The following is a 19494-nucleotide window of genomic DNA, read 5'->3' on the forward strand; positions in this document are numbered from 1 at the left end:
CTCAGTTGGGCTCCTTGAATGTCAAGATGACTGAAAGCTGATGTTAACTATCAGTACGTACGTATAGCACAGCATCTGTTTTTGTGGTTATGGATAGAAGGGCCACTAAGCCTGCCTGCTTAGAGGCACAACTTCCTGGGATATAGCTCTTGGGCTGTGTTTCACCTCCTTCCCTCTGAGGGGCTGTGAGGGGAGGACGGAGTTACACCTCACTGGAGTCTGTTAGCTTTTATACATTCGTGCGGCCATAATTTATTAGACAGAAAATGTGGTCTGGTATCCTCTGCACTAGGAGAAGGGCAAGCAGGGAGCTGGCACTGGTAAACATGCAATATCATCATGAAATGGAAGAGCAGATTTTGATGCGAAGTGGGAGTGAAACAAGGAAGTTGTCTCTAAATGTTTTCTAACAAGCCATGCTAACAGATGTCATGGCTGGAAGTCTGTCTAAGCTTTCCAGTTAAACCAGACTAATTCCTGCCAGGTGCAGCCCAGGAAAATCAGTGTGATTCGTTTGAGCTGCTTGGGATCCATCCCTCCTTCCCCAGTTCAGGCATGAGTCTGAAGCAAGACTTGATTTTGCCCTTTGGGAGCCAGGCAAGGATGTGTGATGTGTAAAGATGGATCTCAGTTCTTGTGGAGAATTATGGACTTGCTGCTGTAAATGGCTTTAAGAGTCCTTGGTGCAGCTTTGAAATGTTCCACAAATAATGGATCCCAGCTGAGACAGCATTTGTGTTATTTCTCTGCCTCACTTTTCACTTTAGCTGAAAATTAGCAGAAATTGTTCACAGGAGTGGCAGAAATATGGTGCATATGTATGTGTGTATGTATATATACACACACACACTAACCGGGATAACTGAGCCAGATGCTCTGTAAGTGCCTCTTAAGGAATGTAGCAGCAAAATCTCCTACAGTGGAGAAAGGCTGTATTTTTGGATTAGCCCTTGGAGCTGTGTTCACCCAACTTCCCCAGAGGTTGGAGGACTTCAGCTGCTGAGCTGCCTCTTTGTCTAGGTTTAACTTCCCACTTTATTTGTACTCTTTCAGACTCTTGCTCTCTTGGAAGAAGAGGATGACATAAATCAGATCACAGATTATTTCTCCTATGAGCACTTCTATGTTATATACTGTAAATTCTGGGAGCTGGACACTGACCATGATCTTTACATCAGCCAGAAGGATCTGGCTAGGTACAGTGATCAAGGTATGCTGCCTGCAAGCCGTGGTGGAATAAAGGGGATGGATGAAAATAGAATGTTCCCACTAAAGAGTAAACCCTAGCTTTAATTTGGTTGATTTGATGCCTCAAAAAAAATCTAAATGGAGCCATCCATTTCTTAAACAAATGCTGATTTGCAGAGCCAGTTGTATGGGCTTAGACACAGAGACATGCAGTACGAGTTATTTTCTTCATGAGCAGCTAGAGAGGGAGTTTCTGTTCAGGTGTAAGCCACTGCTAGAAGTGGAAACTAATATCATATCTTGAAGCTTGCTTATTATTTATTAAGGATTTTGCTGCAACTTGGAAGTATGGAGAAGGACAAACCCATATGAACTTCAGAGACTGCTGAAGTGCAGTCTCATTATGCATGAGAAATACTCCAGAGTCCAGTGAAGCTGTTAAAACTTTAGGATATAATGTCTTGGACAATAGCTTGAGCTGTTCACCAGCACCTTTAATCCTGAAGACGAAGCTTTCTTGGATTCTTTTTGTAGTAGCTGCATTTTTGGGGAAAGTAGGTCTAGGACAGAGAATCAGATTGGGGAAAATGAGTTGTGAACACATGTGACTGGCTGTGTCAGGAAAGGTGAAGTATGTGGTGATCTGTTTTAGTATGTAGAGCTACAGGGAGCTGGGCGTGTGGTAAGTTGTAAGGCATTGCTGGAGCTCTGGGATGGGGACGCTTTGTACAAGCTAAGATCGTAGTGGGCTGAAGTAAGAAAGAAGTAAAGGGGTGTGAGAATGACAATGCTGTAGGGGTGTGTATATGTCAGAGTGGTGTGGTGGCCCACGTGTTCTGAGTGCAGATATTTATGGGAAGGCCATGGAGGTTCTGGGTGAGGGTGGCAGTTACAGGAGTCAGGAGCATTGATAATAGGGCTGGATGCGGTGAGGATGGACCTGACTTAGGGTAAGTGATATGGGAGACTTGGTCCCTGCTGGGAGGGTGGAGTGTGGGGATGAAGTATTTGTTGCACAGGAAGCTTGAGAGCACTGTGCACTGGGAAGCTGAAGACAGAAGGGGTGCTGTGGGCAGGGTGAAGGGGAGAAGCCATCAATTCAGTGCTACAGCAGCCTGTCAACACTATACCGGGGGGTATGAGGGGTGGTACAGGTTGAGTCTGCCTGGCTGGTGTGTCAGAAGTGTTCCAGGACTAGAGGACTGATGGAGAATGTGTAGAAGGAGCTAAGGTAGGGGTCTAAACAAAGGGTGTCAGTAGTCTAGGAAGGTAAGGTTAGTGCTCAGGACTTCTACTTACTGCTTGGCTGTTGTGTCTCTGACGTAACAATCTATAGCACACGTTTCTTGAATGGCAAAGCCTTCCCATTCACCTAAAACTATGCTTGGTTTCCATTGTGCTTCCCTGCAGCAGAAATGCCACAGCTTGTGTTCTGCAAAGAAGTGTTTTGTAGGGATTTATTGTGCGGTTTTTGCTTGATAACTGAACTTCTTTTGCAATACACAGTGAAATAGTCTCCTTCTATCAGGAGGATTTGCTTATGTGACAAATCCTACTGCAGCAAAGTAGGAGTAACAACACTGGCCATGTCCAAGAATCGAGACAAGACATTTGCCATATCTGTGGGAAGATAGAGTGTTTGGGGGGGGTACAAAGGCAGATACAATGCAAGAGTTATCTTTGGTTTTTACAAAATGCTGATAAAAAGAGACCATGAAGTGGTTAGACAGTATAGATAGAGCATTCTTTTAGCAGTGGGAAATGGCTTTGTGTAGATGCAGCATAAGCAACTGACTAGGTATTCCTGTGACCTGTAGCTTCATTTTCTCCATGTTTTCTTTGTTTCCAGCTTTATCAAACAGGATTATTGAGCGAATATTCAGCGGCGCTGTGGTGAGGTGAGGAATAGCATCCTGGCTGGGGATGGAAGCAAAGGGAATTTCTGTCAGGCTGATTAGAAATGCAGGATACCCTCAGAAATCCCACTGATCAGAATGGTTTCCAACATGGTGCTGCAGCTGCCTGAAAATGGAGTGAGACTTCTGAGTTTCTTAAGAAAATAAGTACAAAAATCCCATAGGATGACCACCTATAGACCTCATTGTGGAATGAGCTGGGCATAGCTGGAGGGAACATGGTAGCACTGTGTGTTTGTGCCCTGCAGTGGCACAGAGATAGCTGGAGAGCCCTGCTTTAAAGTAATTGAAAACTAAACAGCCCAGCACTTGTGAGAGGGGATGTGGTAGATGAGCCTCAGCTCTGCAGTGACAGCAAGGCAGCAAGTGCTGTGCCTGTGGGGAAGCACACAAAGATGGGTGTTGCAGAGGGCATGGAGTACATGTTAAATGGATGACCATGCCCCATTTTCTCTTATCAATGATTTGGAGCCTTTGAAAAATGTGTTTGATAACATCCTGAGTATTCAGGAGCCTGGTGGTTTGGGTTTGGTTTGGGTTTTTTTATAATTTTTCTTCATGTATCTTTCAGAGGCAATGAAGTTCAAAAGGAGGGCCGCATGAGTTACGCTGATTTTGTGTGGCTCCTGATTTCGGAGGAAGACAAAAGGAGTGCTACAAGGTCTGACTGATTTCTGTGTCTTAGTAAAAGCATTGATATGAGCAGATAAGAGTATACAAAAGTTCTGTGACCTGCTGCTTTCTACAAGAGATGGCAGCTTGGGTTCCAGTGATTATGAGGAAGAAGGCAACTTACTGTCAATGTTTGATCAAATAATTTGCCTTTCTCTCAGAGAAATTGTGTAGAAGCAGTTTTCTTTTAATGTTAAAGTGCCTTGGTAGTCATTAATCTCTTTGGACACTCCATGCCATGAAGCACTGGCTTTGAGGATAAACCCATGATATGTTTCCAGCGAATGGGCATGTTCCCTTCATGTATGTAGTAAATGTGTAAGAAGGGTTTGTAGGAAAACTTTGCTGTGTCACTTTGTAGAATCTGTCTATGTACATGGTTTGTACAGCCACTGCAAGACTTGTGCAGAGCTGAACTAGATCTGCTTGTGACTATGACAGGGATTCTTATGAGTGAAAATGAGAAGACAACTTTGTAAATGTTGGACTACCCAGAGGTGAAGGGAGGATGTAGCGTGCAGCTGCCTCAAAGCATTGCCTTCTGTATGAAGGAGAAAATAAGCGCATACCATGCCTGCCTCATCACTCACCAGGGTCACTTGGGGACAACCAGTGTCCTGGGTTTAGAGTTGATTGTATTTGGCCAGCTTTTGCCACTGAATCAGATAGGGACACATGAGCCACTTGAGCTGCAGCACAGTGGACACTTGCTACAGCTACCAGGTGAAGTACGTCATGAACATGGCTGTGCTCACAAGCTGCATAGGGAGGTTAACAGGAGATGCTTTTGAATGTTGGCCTACGTCTCGATTCTTCCCAAAAGGTATTTTTGTACCTCGGTTTTTGCCATCTTTTGTGCAGAAGGGGATTAGAGAATAAGAAAAGAGAAATGTGCGTTGCTGCAATCTCTGCTGTACAGATTTCCTAGTGCAGTGCTGTGCTTTCACTAGCCTTGTCTCTATTTCCTAGCATTGAGTACTGGTTTCGGTGCATGGACCTGGATGGGGATGGAGTGCTCTCCATGTATGAACTGGAGTACTTTTATGAGGAGCAGTGTGAGCGAATGGAAGTGATGGGCATAGAACCCCTGCCATTTCATGACTTGCTGTGTCAGATGCTTGATCTCGTTAAGCCAGAGAGGGAAGGTAAGTCCTGTTTAATAAGAGTTTCCATTCTATTTGATCTGAGATGAACTGAGAAAGTGCTAGAATCACAGGGCTGAAATTACTGCACAAGGTCAAAGTCTGAACACTGGCTATTGTCCCATGTTATGCATCAGGAGGTTTGAAATACCGAAACAAGAGACCTTGTGAATTAACTTCCTGGAACTGGAGCTACAAGTCTTGCATATTGCAGCTGTGGGAAGTGCTGACAGCTTAGATTATGAAACGGAACCATCCCCATTCACATTCTTTCATATTTCTCATGAATGTGAAAGACCTCCATGTGTATGTGCAATACAAGCCTAATAAACATACACATTTATTGAATAGTGTTAAAATCCTTTACTGACTTGGGAAGAAATGTAATATTATAGCATATTGGTGTTATAATTAAAACTTTTATGAGACTGACAAGGAACGGGTCCAGTCTCTCACTAAGTAAAAACTCAGCAGCACAATAATGTGGGGTTTCTTTTTCTGTAGGAAGAGTAACCCTGCGAGACTTGAAGAGGTGCAGAATGGCTCATGTATTCTACAACACCTTCTTCAATTTAGAGAAATATCTGGACAATGAACAGAGGGATCCCTTTGCAGTGCAAAAGGTATAAATCATCTTTATTTCTAAATACAGATTTCTAAAAATTTCCCATACCTGTACTGGGATGTAAGGGAAAATCCATCTTGATACAAGAATACTTTTTCCAAAAACAGGCCTGTCAGACACTGGAACAGGTTGCCCAGAGAGGTTGTGCAGCTTTTATTCTGAGGTTTTCAACATGTGACTGGACAAAGCCTTGAACCCCCTGATGTGACCTCATACCAAATCCTGATTTGAGCAGTGGCTGGGACTAGACAGCTCCTGGTTCTCATCCAACACAAGTTATACTACTATATAAATACATTTTATATACATACATATATATATATGTTGCAGTATATATATAGTTTATATATATATTCATAGAGTCATAGAATGGTTAGGGTTGGAAAGGACCTTAAGATCATCTAGTTCCAACCTCCCTGCCATGGGCAGGGACACCTCACTCTAAACCATATCACCCAAGGCTCTCTCCAACCTGGCCTTGAACACTGCTAGGGATGGAGCATTCACAACCTCCCTGGGCAACCTATTCCAGTGCCTCACCACCCTAACAGGAAAGAATTTCCTCCTTATATCCAATCTAAACTTCTCCTGTTTAAGTTTTAACCCATTACCCCTTGTCCTGTCACTACAGTCCCTAATGAAGAGTGCCTCCCCAGCATCCCTATAGGCCCCCTTCAGATACTGGAAGGCTGCTATGAGGTCTCCACACAGCCTTCTCTTCTCCAGGCTGAGCAGCCCCAACTTTCTCAGCCTGTCTTCGTATGGGAGGTGCTCCAGTCCCCTGATCATTCTCGTGGCCATCCTCTGGACTTGTTCCAACAGATCCATGTCCTTCTTATGCTGAGGACACCAGAACTGCACACAATACTCCAAGTGAGGTCTCACGAGAGCAGAATAAAGGGGCAGGATCACCTCCTTCGACCTGCTGGTCACGCTGCTTTTGATGCAGCCCAGGATACAGTTGGCTTTCTGGGCTGCAAGCGCACACTGCCGGCTCATGGTCATTTTCTCATAGACCAGCACCCCCAAGTCCTTCTCCACAGGGCTGCTCTGAATCTCTTCTCTGCCCAGCCTGTAGCTGTGTCTGGGATTGCTCTGATCCAGGTGCAGGACCTTGCACTTGGCATGGTTAAACTTCATGAGGTTGGCATCAGCCCACCTCACAAGCGTGTCAAGGTCCCTCTGGATGGCATTCCTTCCCTCCAGCGTATCAACCGAACCACACAGCTTGGTGTCATCGGCAAACTTGCTGAGGGCACACTCAATCCCACTGTCCATGCCAGCGACGAAGATGCTGAACAAGACCGGTCCCAACAGTGATCCCTGAGGGATACCACTCATTACTGGTCTCCAGCCGGACATTGAGCCATTGACCACAACTCTTTGTAATACAAGTTATACTACATATATACATATACATATGTGTGTACATATATATATATGTAGTTATACTACTACAGTTCTGTGATGTGGTTACCACCACTGATCCTACTACACCAGCACTGGCAGTGCAGTGTGTGATTCTAGAGTGAATGACCAGTCTGCTGAGTTGTGTTGATTCAATTTAGAGCAGGGTGGGTTCAGCTGCACTGGGAAGGAACCTGGTTGTCGTGGTTTAAGCCCAGCCACACAGCTTCTCTGTCACTCCCTCCCTTCCTCCCCCTGCTCCCAGAGGGATGGGAGGAGAATCGGAAGAATGTAACTCCCACGGGTTGAGATAAGTACAGTCCAGTAACTAAGGTACAACACAAACCCACTACTGCTACCACCAATAATAATGATAAGGGAAATAACAAGCAAAGAGAATACGACCGCTCACCACCCGCCGACCGATACCCAGCCTGAGGCAAGCAGCAGTCTAGCCTTTCTGGGTAACTCCCCCAGTTTATATACTGGGCATGATGTGCTGTGGTATGGAATACCTCTTTGGCTAGTTTGGTCAGGTGTTCCGTCTCTGCTTCCTCCTGGCTTCCCCTCCTCCCTGGCAGAGCATGAAACTCAGAAAGTCCTTGGTCAGACTAAACATTACTGAGCAACAACTAAAAACATCGGTCTTATCAGCGCTGTTCCCACACTGAAAGTCAAAAACACAGCACTGCACCAGCTACTAAGAAGGAGAAAAACGGCTGCCACTGCTGAATCCAGGACACTGATTCACTCAGTTTGGAAAGGAGCTGTGAGATTCAGAGCTTGAGATCCCATTTGTCTCTTTCCATCTCCCGTACACAGCTGTAGGCTACGCATGAAGTTCATTAAATACCTGGGCTGGTGCCTGATCCTTAACACTAGCAATTTTCCCGTAGCCTAAGCAGAACGGAAGAGACAGACCTTCTTTACAACACAGGAGCTGAGGCAGATGAGATGCCAGTTTCCTGATTGGGTCACACACGTGGCAGACTAGATGGAAGCTTTGAATGTTGCAGATTGTGCCTGGCTGCAGTTATTCATCATCCTCTCTTCCCAAGCAGAGAAAATACAGGAGGAAATTGTGGCTATAGTATTTTGAGGTTGTTGTTCACCACTGTGGGATATTCAGAGACCTGAGTTTTGTCAGCTGTTGGTGTAAAGTCCCTCATTTCTGGCTCCCCTTGCACATCCAGTGAAACCACATGTGACTACAGCTTAGAGACTATCTCCCAGAAGCCTCTTATCTAGTCAAACTACAGTAAAGTGAAGGGGGTGCCAAAATTAACTCTGGTTCCCTCCCAGCTGTTCCCATGTAATCTGTAAGAACTTTTGTGGTTCCATGATTCAAGGCTTAAATATATCTCAGGCCAGAACCACCCTCTTTGTTTGTTTGTTTGCTTGCTTAAACTGAATCATTGTAAGAGCAGTCAAGTGGGCCCTGGGGGTAACTTATTTTCCCCGTCCTGTAGTAAGTGGCAGAGAGCCAGATGTTTATAATGATGTTACTCTGATACCTTCTCACAGACTTAGTGTCCCGGTTTAACCCCAGCTGGGAGCTCAGCCCCACACAGCTGTTCATGCACTCCAACCCAGTGTGATGGGGGAAGAGAATCAGAAGAGTTAAAATGAGAAAACTCATGAGCTGAGATAAAGACAGGTTAATAGATAAACCAAAAGCCATACACGCAAGCAAAGCATACCAAGACAGGAAATTTATTCACTATTTCCAGTGGTCAGGCAGGTGTTCAACCATCTCCAGGAAGGCAAAGCTCCATCATGCCCAACTTGGGAAGACAAGCACCACCACTCCACATGTTCCCCCTTCCTTGTTCTCCCCCCAGCTTTATATGCTGAGCACAATCCCATATTGTATGGAATATCTCTTGGGTCAGTTGAGGTCAGCTGTCCTGGTTGTGTCCTCTCCCAGCTTCTTGTTGGGTGGTGTGAGGAGCAGAAAAGGCCTAGATTCTGTGTCAGCACTGATGAGCAGTAATCAAAACATCCCTGAATTACCAACACTGTTTTCATCACAAATCCAGAACATAGTCTCATACTAGCTCCTGTGAAAATTAACTCTATCCCAGCCAAAACCAGGATACTTAGCAAATTGTGAAGATTTCCTCAAAACATCAGTTAAAATTGACAGTTAAATAAAGATTTTAAATCACTAAGTACTTTAACCAGTTACAAAGTGCACAGATGCAGGGCTTGCTGTGCTGAAGCAAAGAAAATGTGTGGCTCTTCATGTTCAGCATTTCTGAAATGAAGTAGGCTGTTTATTGGCAGCTCAGGTCTGCTTTATTGACTAAGCAATGTATTTTTTTCATAGTCATTTATGGGCAGATGTTAAAATTAAGATAACTTTAAGATAATTGCGAATCTTTCAGTTACAGGCAATTTTTGATTAGCTGTTTCTGTATAGTTGCTTACTGTTCCTAGCATTGCTGTTTGCAGTAGGTCTTAAACATGTGAAACAGCTGTATGGACAGTGTGCTTGACTGTCTGATTTCTTTAGGACCTTGAAAATGATGGCCCTGAACCCTCTGACTGGGACAGATATGCTGCCGAAGAGTATGAGATTCTTGTGGCTGAAGAGTCTGGGAACGAACAGTTGCAAGAAGGGTAAGCACAGGCATTGCTCTGCCCTTGAGATGCACTCCTTGGCTCCAGCTGAGGGTTAGTAGTCTGTGGATGCCATTTTTAACAGAGGTTTATTGGACTTCTCATTTGAACTCAACACTGGAGCATGTGAAGCCCGAAACAATGGCTCCAGAAGGCAGTATTGGTGAGGTTGTCACAATGGGCTGCTTTGTGGGCGGCCATTTGAATCAGCTGCACATGCTGCAGTAATGAAGAAGCTGGGGAAAAGGACAAAGCCTTTTTCTTTTTGCAACGATACAAATAAAGCAATCAAATTACTTTGGCTGGTCTTGGCCATGCATTGACCATGTCACACTACCATAGATTAGAAGCTGGAGCTCTGTTACATTAATTATACCAAACAGATTTTCTTAAGTCAAGTAATTTTACTTTTGTCAAACTCCGTGTCTGTCAGCCTGTGCTCTTAGCTGTGTTTCAACATTTTAATTAATATGTTTGTTGAGATGTTTTCTTTAAAATACTGATGATTTCTGCAGTAAGTATAGGCTTTTTTGCAGCTGTCTATAAAATTATGGACAGATACTCCAGCTATCTTTAGAGTCAGTGAATTTAGACAGAGAAGTTGCTCCATAACCTCTCCATGTACCAGGGCTTCCTGCAGAGGCTTTTGATGGAGAGTCAGTACAACTGTCTTTTTGAGTTGCGCTTGTGTTAATATATTCTGGAGCACATTTCTCTGAAGTCTCAAGGTTAATATAACAAACATCCAAAGAATGCTTACCCCATGTTAATCTTGCATGATTCAGGATTTCATCCATTCTTGAACAGTATTTGCTGAGTAATTAGAGTACTGGGAAGATTGCCTACTTGTCAAATTTCCCCCACTGAAAACTGCTTGAGCTAACAGTAGCACCTACTAGTTAGCCACAGAGATTTGCAGTGCTATTGAGAGCAGTGTTTCGCTTTCTCCCTGTGATGTGCATCCAAACAGCTATGGGCTGTTCCCTCATCTCCTTTGAGCAGCCTTGCCTTTTTGTGGCCTTCACAATGGAAGATGAGGTAACATGGATGGAAGATAAAATTGCTATATTCCATGCAGCTGCTTTGCAACACCTGTGTCCTCAGCACAGGAAAGAAACAGGAATCTGCCATAAAAGCTTTGCAGGCTCATGAATCCCCAAGCTCACCAAAACCAGAGGAAAAGTGATACGTGATGTCAAATATTTGAAGTCTGTCTGAAACAGCTCTGTGTCTTCCTGTAAAGAGCATGTCAGCAACCTTGCTGCTTGCTTTTAAGAGCCCCTGGAAAGCTCTGTAGTCATGGCAGCAGGACTAGATCTCATTTGTGGAGCATAGCAACAGACCACACAGGAAAAAAGGAATGGAAAAGGAAAAACAAAGAGCTGGATGCCCAGACAAATTTGCCAGAAACAGGCATTGAGTTTTTGCACATACATTATTTCTGCTGTCTTTTGAGGATGACAAAAGCAGGGAGTGGTGACAAAACCAAGACAATTTATGAGCTCTATGATACCAGAAGATTAGCTGACAAAATAAGGAAACTGCTATTTGTCTTATTATTTGTATTAACTTTTGAAAATAGCCATCATTGAGCAATCACAGATGAATTGGTGTGTACCAAGCTTGTGACGTAGCCCTGTTCATAGTTTCTATGGATGGGAAGTTCTAAAGCCAGTCAGTGGCTGTCTGGCTGGCTGCAGGCTTGCCCATGTGTGAGCACTGGTCCTGGAAGAGGAATCTCATCAAGACATAGTGGATACTGAGTGACTTCAAGGTTGCTGTGACTCTGTTGAGAGCTGCAGTCACCAAAAACAATATGAGAAAGGCGTGGTCTTGCTCAAGACAATAATGAAGCATCATGTTCCACTGGAAGCTTAAGTTCATCTGAACACTTCTCAGCCATGCTCTGCTTTATACATCTGTGCATGAGATTCAGTGAAGAGAGTCTGTTCCCTCGTGAATGTACACACACATTGTTTGAAGGCAGAACCAATAGCTGAAGCTGACCAACACAAGCTTTTTGTGCAGATATAAGCATTTGTTTTGCAGAAGTCCTTCTTTGCAGTCCAGGCTATGGCCTGCCTAGCAGAAGGGGGCACCATTTTGTTCACTGTTCCAGAAACCAGTTTCAACCAGCTGATATACATGGAAACCACAACTGATTTCATGGAAAGAGATCTTTCTCCATAGGAAGAGAAATAAGGAGGCAGAGGCCCTCTTATATCATCTGCTGATAGGAGAGAATCCCCTTCACCTGAGCAACAAGGAGCTGGGGCACACAACAGAGCAACTCTGCTCTGAGGCAGGACAAAGACACAGAAGCAGATAAACATAAATAAGGTTTAGGCAGCTCAGGCCGTTTTTCTTGCCTCCCTGATGGCTGATGGCTCAGTTGCTTTCATGAACCTGGCCGTATAAGGGAAAGGGGCAAGAAGCACATCACTGAACAGTGGCAAAATGTGTGCTTGCTGGAAAGATGGACAAAGAAGTTCCTGGAGTATTTTGTCTTCTCTGAACAAGCTAGAGTTGCCATGACTGAGTCTTGAGGAACGGGTGTTTAATCTGCATGAGTCCAGATTTGTATTTATGGGACTGTGAAATTTTTAAACTGACCTGGAAGGAGAGAAGGTGACTTATCTTTAGTGATAATCTTGTGGAAAAGCTGTCCCTTGGATGCTTCTTGGCCATAAAGGTGGGATTTTTTCAAAGATGGGAAAGGCAGGCATCGCTGAGACTTAAGGAGCAAAAGAGCAAAGTGGAAAGGCAGCTAACTTGGGATAGGACAATGGGAAGCCCCTTTTAAAGCAGACATGAGAAGGTTTAATCTAGAAGCAAAAGGCACTGGAAAAAAAATAGTAGAATGGAGCTGGTGTATGTGCAAGATAAATAGAGGACAGAGGTCATATTTCACATATAGAAGGAAGAAAGCTGACAGAAGTTGGTGAGATTGAAGGAAAAGGGGACACAGCAGGAACATCCCTAAGAACAGAGTTCAAATGGAAATAGAGGTTTCGTCAGCTGCATCATCTTTAACCAGGGAAACATTAGAGAAACCTAGGCACAGAGAGACATGCACAGTCCCTTCCCAGGTAGGGGTGCAGGAGGCAGAGCCATACTAGCTCCCAGCAGGTACCATGAAAGGAGGAAGCATGCACATTCTGTACTGACAATCTTTACATGCATGATCAGAACAGTTACTGGTGTAGGATCCAGACTGTTCTTTCTCCCACTTATGCAAGAATCCAGAAGGTGGCAGAATTAGTAAGCAGGTGCTTTCCTTTATAGGAGAGATAAGTGTTGTCCAGGAAGATCTCTGCTGTTTGTCTTTTTCACATAGGGATCACCAGACTATAGGACAGAATCCTCCCCCCAGCAGGACATGCATACTGACAGGCACCTGAGGATTTGCTCTGCCTGCATCTGGGTTACTGAAGGGAAGAGCAGCACAAGAAGCGGTACACAGCTCTTTCTTGGCATCATCCATGCTGGGGTATCGGAGGAGTTAACCTTTGTGCAGCACAGATTACCATGAAGAAACTAGAGTTATTCCTGTGCTTGCCATTGGAACATCTGCTGCAACATTTCCTTCATAAGCAGCATTGCTTTCAGAACAAAAGGAAGAATTTTAGTTTCTTGGGAGCCCTGAGAAACTAACCTGTAGTGTGCTGAGACTGAGCACACTAAAAATGGTATTTCTCAGGAATAGGAATGGGATGAGAGACCTAAAGCAATATCCTCTGCTGCAGAGCACAGAACCCAGCCAGCCCAGAAGCAGTAACTGGCTGGAGCTGAGGATTCACAGCCAAACCTCCTCAAACCATAAATGCTAAGGCCTGGATATTAAACTTGGAGTGAGAGAGGAATATAACAGAATGGCCACAATTGTTCATTTGTGGATGTCAAAACATATCCTAAGCCAGAAGATGTTTTGGAAACCAGGTGTTTGTGAGCAAATCTGAGACAGCCAAGTCTCCTCTAGGGCCCCGATGTGTTGGCTGGACAACTTTATTTCTACCCTGAACTACTAATGCTACTTGTGAGCTACTGACAGTTGTTACTGAAACTGGATTCAAGTTTTAGAATGCTGAACGCCAGTGAAAAGTTGGTGCAGAATTTAGGAATGAGGATGGATGGGAGCACAAACTCATGTCAGCTGTCAGAATACTGATTAATACCACACTGTTTTCAGTGTCATGTTAACCTGGACGAGGACATATATATATTTTGCATGCAACTGTGTTTTAGCCAGCTGGTTTAGTAGCCACTGAAATAACTTACCTGAAAACACTTCCAGCAAAACACAGCTTTTAAAGACATACCTTTTATCTTTGCAGATCATTTGAAGAAGACTATGAGACAGATGAAGTCTTATCTCCCCCTGAAACTGGAGACAAGTCAGACAAACTAGTTGTTATCTCAGATCTCTCAGCATAGAGAAATGGAAGACATTTAATCAGTATCTTTCAAACTGGATAGTGTTCTGTCCCAAGACACTTAGGGATTTTTCTTGTCTGTCATTGGAGCAATGTGCTTTATTTTGTACACTGTAACTTAAGAAACCCTTTTTCTTTTCCTGTGTAATTGCAATAAGGTAATTTCTATAAAAAGGCTTTTTACAATGTGTTATCATGCACGCTCATTAAAAATGGTGATTGCACCTTTTTTCATTTATATATAAATCCTGTTGTGTCCCCAGATGTGCAATAAATGCCAGCATCAAATGATTAACTGTAATAACTGCATGCAGCATCTACAGTGGTTGTTTCCCACTTCAGTCCTCTGCCATTCTGTCCCTTTGACTTTATACCAGGAGTGACAGAAGAGCTGCCAAATTCACTTAGTATAAATGTATGTCTAGAAACCTTTTAAAACCAAGTCACAATGAAGTTCTCTTTCTTTCTTAGTGTCCTGGAAACCAAGGCAACATGCCTTCACGTGGGGAGAGGGAAGTCCCCTGATGTGCTTTAAACCACAAGCTCTTAGTGTTGATATTGGACATTATTTTACTTGTATGAATGTGTGGACAGTTAAAGCACTACATGATGTAATGTTTGTCTAAATATCAGAGATACAGATAACATTTCTACATATTCTCCTCTGCCTAAGAGGATTGTCCTCAGGCTAGTGTTTTGTCTCTGGAGAAGTATCTTGTAGTGTGTTTACAAAACAAGACATATGCTGCTCAGCTGGTGTGCTGAAACTGCCATGTCTTGTGTGCACCAGTTCCATCCGCTCCCTGTGTTCTCCTCCTCTCCTGTATTGCTAACCTGCAGCCTTCTCCAAGAGCCTAAGCTGAGATAGTGAAGAAAAAATCTAACCCTCATGTGCTATATTTCTGTCACCAGAGGGATCCTTTAACTAGTAAAAGAATTGGTCTGTAATACTTTCCACCCCGTCTCAGAGAGAAAACTAACTGATAAACTATTGCTTTAAGTGCAAAATTAACCTTACTTTCTTCATAGAATCACAACTGGTGGCTCTTGTAATAGCACATGCTCTGCTGCTGGAGATATTTCTCCTTGCTGACTAGCAGCTGTCTGTGATTCAGCACAGAGGTGATTATAACATATTTTTACCAGTTCTCAATTTTAGCCATCGTATACACACAAGCAGTATCTGGTACTTACCTTCTCCAGCTTTGGGACAGGTTTCAGCAGTCAAATTTTAACTGTCATAATTGTGCCCAAATATGTAATGCTTGGTTGGTATGTATACACTGTATTTCCTCTTACCTCACTGTAAGACGATCAGACCATGCCTCCTCAGGACATTGCCTCCAGAATACCCAGGAGACAACTGCCAATGCCATGATGAGTTCTTGAAGCAGGCACCTCCTTACTAAAGCCAGAAGCCATCCAGTTAATAGAGAACTTGTGTATACACACACAGACTATTAGCTGGGTGTGTTTAGAATAAACACACTAGCACAATGGAACACTAATCTGTAGATGATACCTCTGGGTGTTAATAACCAAATATGTAATTGGCTGATCACTACAATGCAGCTTTGAGTTTTCCAGGAGCCTTTGAAGCCCAACGCCTGCCTGCCAGTGCCCAGGTGGGATACACTGCTGCCTGGTGGAGGTTAGTGACTCTCCTCAGGATCAGATTCCAGAAAAGAGGAAAATTTCAGTTGTACTGAGTTTGGAGATGTTTTTCCTGAACAAAGCTACTGTTTTATCCAGAAGCATAAACACACCCCCAGGATCCTGGATTTGATACTTGGGAAACTTCTGGATGCCCAGGTTATTATGAAAGACACTGCAAGGTAACTTCCATTCCATAATAAAAGATGTAAGCAGGAGGGAGCACTCTAACCAAGCTAGGATAAGTCTCTACTAGGATAAACCTCTTTGAATGCAGCAAGCGCATGAGCAACTCTGTTCAACACCAGGATGCTGGAATCGCATCTCCATCATGACTATAAACTTGAGGGCAAAAGCTTTACTGAGGCTGATTCTATAAAGGCCCAAATGCAGAAGAAACTAAGTCACGACTTCAGAAATGAACATGGGATGGAAGTCATACAACTGCTAATTCTAACAAGCTCCATCCACGTTGTACCTGAAGGAACCCAGGCAAAGTAGTTCTTTGCTTTTCTTCACTGTCAAGGTCCAGAATGGCCTTTTAGTTTGGTAAAATTTTACACCTCTCCAAAGACAAAATTCCTCAAAGGAACAAGAACCTGACCCCATTCTAGGCTGAAATTGAACCTCCATGTTATGTCAGCATTGTTAGCTTTTAACTCTGTAAGCAGCAGTACTGGAATGTCCAGTTTGCAAATTATGTACAGCCTCAATCCAGAATAACTTGGTGATTGTCTCTAAGTTTTTAACCTGGGATAGCCCTTGTGCCTCAAAGAAAAGAAGCTCTCCTAATGCTGTTTTACAGATTAATAGATTAAGTCAGGTTGGAAGGGACCTCCATGTGCCTCTAGTCCACCTCCTCACTCAAAGACAGGCCAGCTTCAATGTTAGAACAAGTTTCTCAGGACCTCATCCAGCCAATTTCTGAAGATTCTCCAGAGATGGTGATCCTACAACCCTTCTGTGTATTACATTTCTTCCTCCTCCCTATGGGAGTTCAGAGATACATCCTTTTCCAGGAAGGACCTGTATTCCTGGGAATGCACAGTTCCATTTTCACACTAGGAAGAAGTGGGATGAAGGACTTGAGGACTCACCACTTGAGCAGATGACACCCTGTTCTCAAGCAGCAGATGTGTGCTGGGATGCAGACACAGCCCATGGTGGCCTGAAGAGCTGGTACCCCAACATCCTTTGGTGCATCACTCTCTCAGTTTGATGTTTCTGTTCCTGCTGGGTTGTGCCTCAAGCGCACTGCTGCTGTTCCTGCTCAGTCTGTTCACCCACCGCTTCAGGATACTTCGTCTTTCTCCTTGTACACCTTTTGCAGAGGGGCTTTACCTCAACCCATTCAAATCAGTTCAGCTCTCCATCTCACACCACACCAGTCTGCCTGAACTGGTGCCTTTTTTTGGAAGCAGCAGGTAAAAATTGCCAGTTACCTTGACTTCAGTCAATGCAGACAAGCCTGTAGCTGCTCTGCTGAGCTCTTTGGTCCCCAAACCCAGGGCCCTCTCTTCTACAAACAGAGGCTCAATGCTGCTATGACAAAGTGAAGTGATTCCAAACCCTGGTCATGCTTTGTACTACATCAACACAAAAAGCTAATCAAAGCAAAAAACCCCAAACCCATTTTAAGCAAATGTTTTACCTTAAATGTGACTATAAGGACAAGCTACAGCCACCACTGCTAGCGTGGTATCAGTGCAAAACTGGCAGCAATTCATATTATTTACTCCAAGAGCAGAAATCCATTCTCTCTCACTAATAACTTCGAAAATAACCACCATTCAGCAGCCACAGCTGAATTTAAGGAGATTCTACACCCCAATGGTGAGTTAGCCCTGTCCACAGCTTCTCTGGGTGGAAGGTTTCCAAGTCAGCAAGGTAAATTTGGGAGCTCCTGTCCTTTTCTTTCTGAGATAGTCCAGAAGAAGCTTCAGAGGTCAGCAAGCACTCCAGAATGAAGCAACCAAGGATCACCACACAGAAGCCTCGCAGGAGTCCGCTTCACTCTGAGTTTGCCTCCATCCCCAACTGCCAACACCACTTTAGATGTTGCATACTTTTAAAGACAGACAGATCATGCAGTGCTCACTGTAAACCAGCTCAAGCTGAAGGCTTAGGAGCTGGGTTCCTTTTTCCTTATGAGTAGCCAGAAAAGTGAGTAAAATTCAGTTTTGTGTGATAAGAACAAAACACCCTTTTGTTCAATTATTTCTCTCTAGTTTGCTTTTGCCTGGCAAAGTCCTGTGTCCTTACAAAACCCTTGCTCTTTATCTGTGTATTTGCAAGTATTTTGTCTGCAGTACTAAGATTGGAGATACAGCTCAATACAACCACAGCTCCTGCTGCAAAGGTACTAGCTTCATTTATTTTTCTTCTTCCAAAATCTCAGCAGTAACTGCTGCATGAGTTTTCCTCAGCAAACCTGGCACCGATACAGGTCCCCTCCTGCGGCCTGCCACCGAGCGGCAGTGCTGCAAAACAGACGTGGATAGCAAAAGAAATCCCAGTCAGGCTCCAGCCTACAGGAAACACTGCGGAAAACTTTCTTATCTCCTGAACTAAGGATTTAAGAATGGTGACTCGAGATATTCTCACCAAGCTACAGTGCTTAGCTTTGGAAACAAAATAGGCCTGCAAGGCCAAACAAAAGGCCACTAAAGTGTTGTTTTAATGGTGGCTTTGGAGGACAGCGTTTCTAAATCACAGTATCTTAGGTCTATGCAATCAAGAAAGAACCTCAGCAAAAGAGCATGAGCTACTGTAAGAAAAACATGCAAGCAGTGCTTACCCTTGTGTTCTGAGCTCTTCTCTCTGTCACTGGGTGATGGGTTTAGAGACAGAATATTTAATAATAAAGGTTCTCATACTTTGTAGAAGTAGTTTGGAGACATTTTGTGCTGGCGTGGTTTGAACTCTGTATTTTTACTTTGTATTTTCTTCTTTTTTGGCAAATAAAAGACTTTTGAATTTAAAGTGCAAGCCCTGCTCAGTGGCGGGGCAGCATTACTGTTCACTTCATCTCCAGCTGCTGTCCAGAATCACCTTCCCAGCTGTTGCTGAGCTCACACCATCCAGTTACCTGTCAGCAAGCCTGCCAAAGCCAAAATTCCAGGCTTGCTTAACAGAAATACTGGGCCAAAGCCGTGTGACCATTGTTAAGACCAAAGAAGCTGTGTTCACAACATTCTCAGTACCACTTTAAGTAATAGTGTGTACCTTTCAGAAGTTTCATCAGCTGTGCCACATACTTGGAATTATTCTAACATACAAAGCCACTCTTCTTGCCGTTTCACTTGTCAGATAGTTAGTAATCGAAAGAGTTTTTTTAATCAGTGTAATCTGTATAAACATTAATGTCAGGGAGGGGCTTCTTCCATCAGGTAAAAAGCAGCTTTTATTCTGGATCATGCCAGAATCCTTGCACAATTCATGTGCCACATCTGTATCATCTCTTCTTTGGAAATCTGTCAGTGTTCCATTGACCAGGCAGCTCCTTGCCCTGCTGTAAGTACCTGCATGAATGAACTACAGGAAGAGCAGCAAGGTCAACACAATCCAACTGTCACTTCCAGTTTTGTTCCCCCTCCCTCTGGGATTTAATCCCAACCAGTGATTTCAGTCATACGTGATTATGTGGAAACAGCCTTTCCACCCAAAATGAAAGCTTAGATGTCTTCTCTTTCTTGAACAAGCATCTTCCCCACGTACACATCAGGATGGGCAAAAGCACCAGACTAATTTGGTATCACTACACATGACCCTAAGTCCAGAAGGAGCTCTGTTCTTTGCAACACACTTTCAGGCAGGGAGCCTCCTGCAGCAAAATG

General features: G+C 43.8%; 1 protein-coding gene across 6 annotated transcripts in view; it reads left to right on the forward strand.

The window, feature by feature from the left end:
- PPP2R3A (protein phosphatase 2 regulatory subunit B''alpha) overlaps positions 1–18543 on the forward strand; it is a 58331-nt gene extending 39788 nt beyond the window's left edge. For 3 of the 6 annotated variants that reach the window (XM_061354477.1, XM_061354478.1, XM_061354483.1), the window contains 7 exons: positions 1054–1210; positions 3038–3086; positions 3676–3765; positions 4746–4921; positions 5423–5541; positions 9466–9572; positions 13907–18543. In XM_061354477.1, coding sequence (XP_061210461.1) covers positions 1054–1210; positions 3038–3086; positions 3676–3765; positions 4746–4921; positions 5423–5541; positions 9466–9572; positions 13907–14006 — 798 coding nt within the window. In that variant the 3' untranslated portion in view covers positions 14007–18543. Of the gene's footprint in view, positions 1–1053; positions 1211–3037; positions 3087–3675; positions 3766–4745; positions 4922–5422; positions 5542–9465; positions 9573–11272; positions 11698–12909 lie in introns of those variants that run through there. The other 3 variants (XM_061354479.1, XM_061354482.1, XM_061354481.1) reach the window with 3 other exon arrangements.
- The last annotated feature ends 951 nt before the right edge of the window (positions 18544–19494 follow it).

The sequence above is a fragment of the Neopsephotus bourkii genome, unplaced genomic scaffold (genome assembly GCF_033783945.1).
Source record: "Neopsephotus bourkii isolate Nb327-2 ecotype Australia unplaced genomic scaffold, CSIRO-AGI_Nbou_v1 NB_739, whole genome shotgun sequence".
NCBI classification, from domain to species: domain Eukaryota; kingdom Metazoa; phylum Chordata; class Aves; order Psittaciformes; family Psittacidae; genus Neopsephotus; species Neopsephotus bourkii.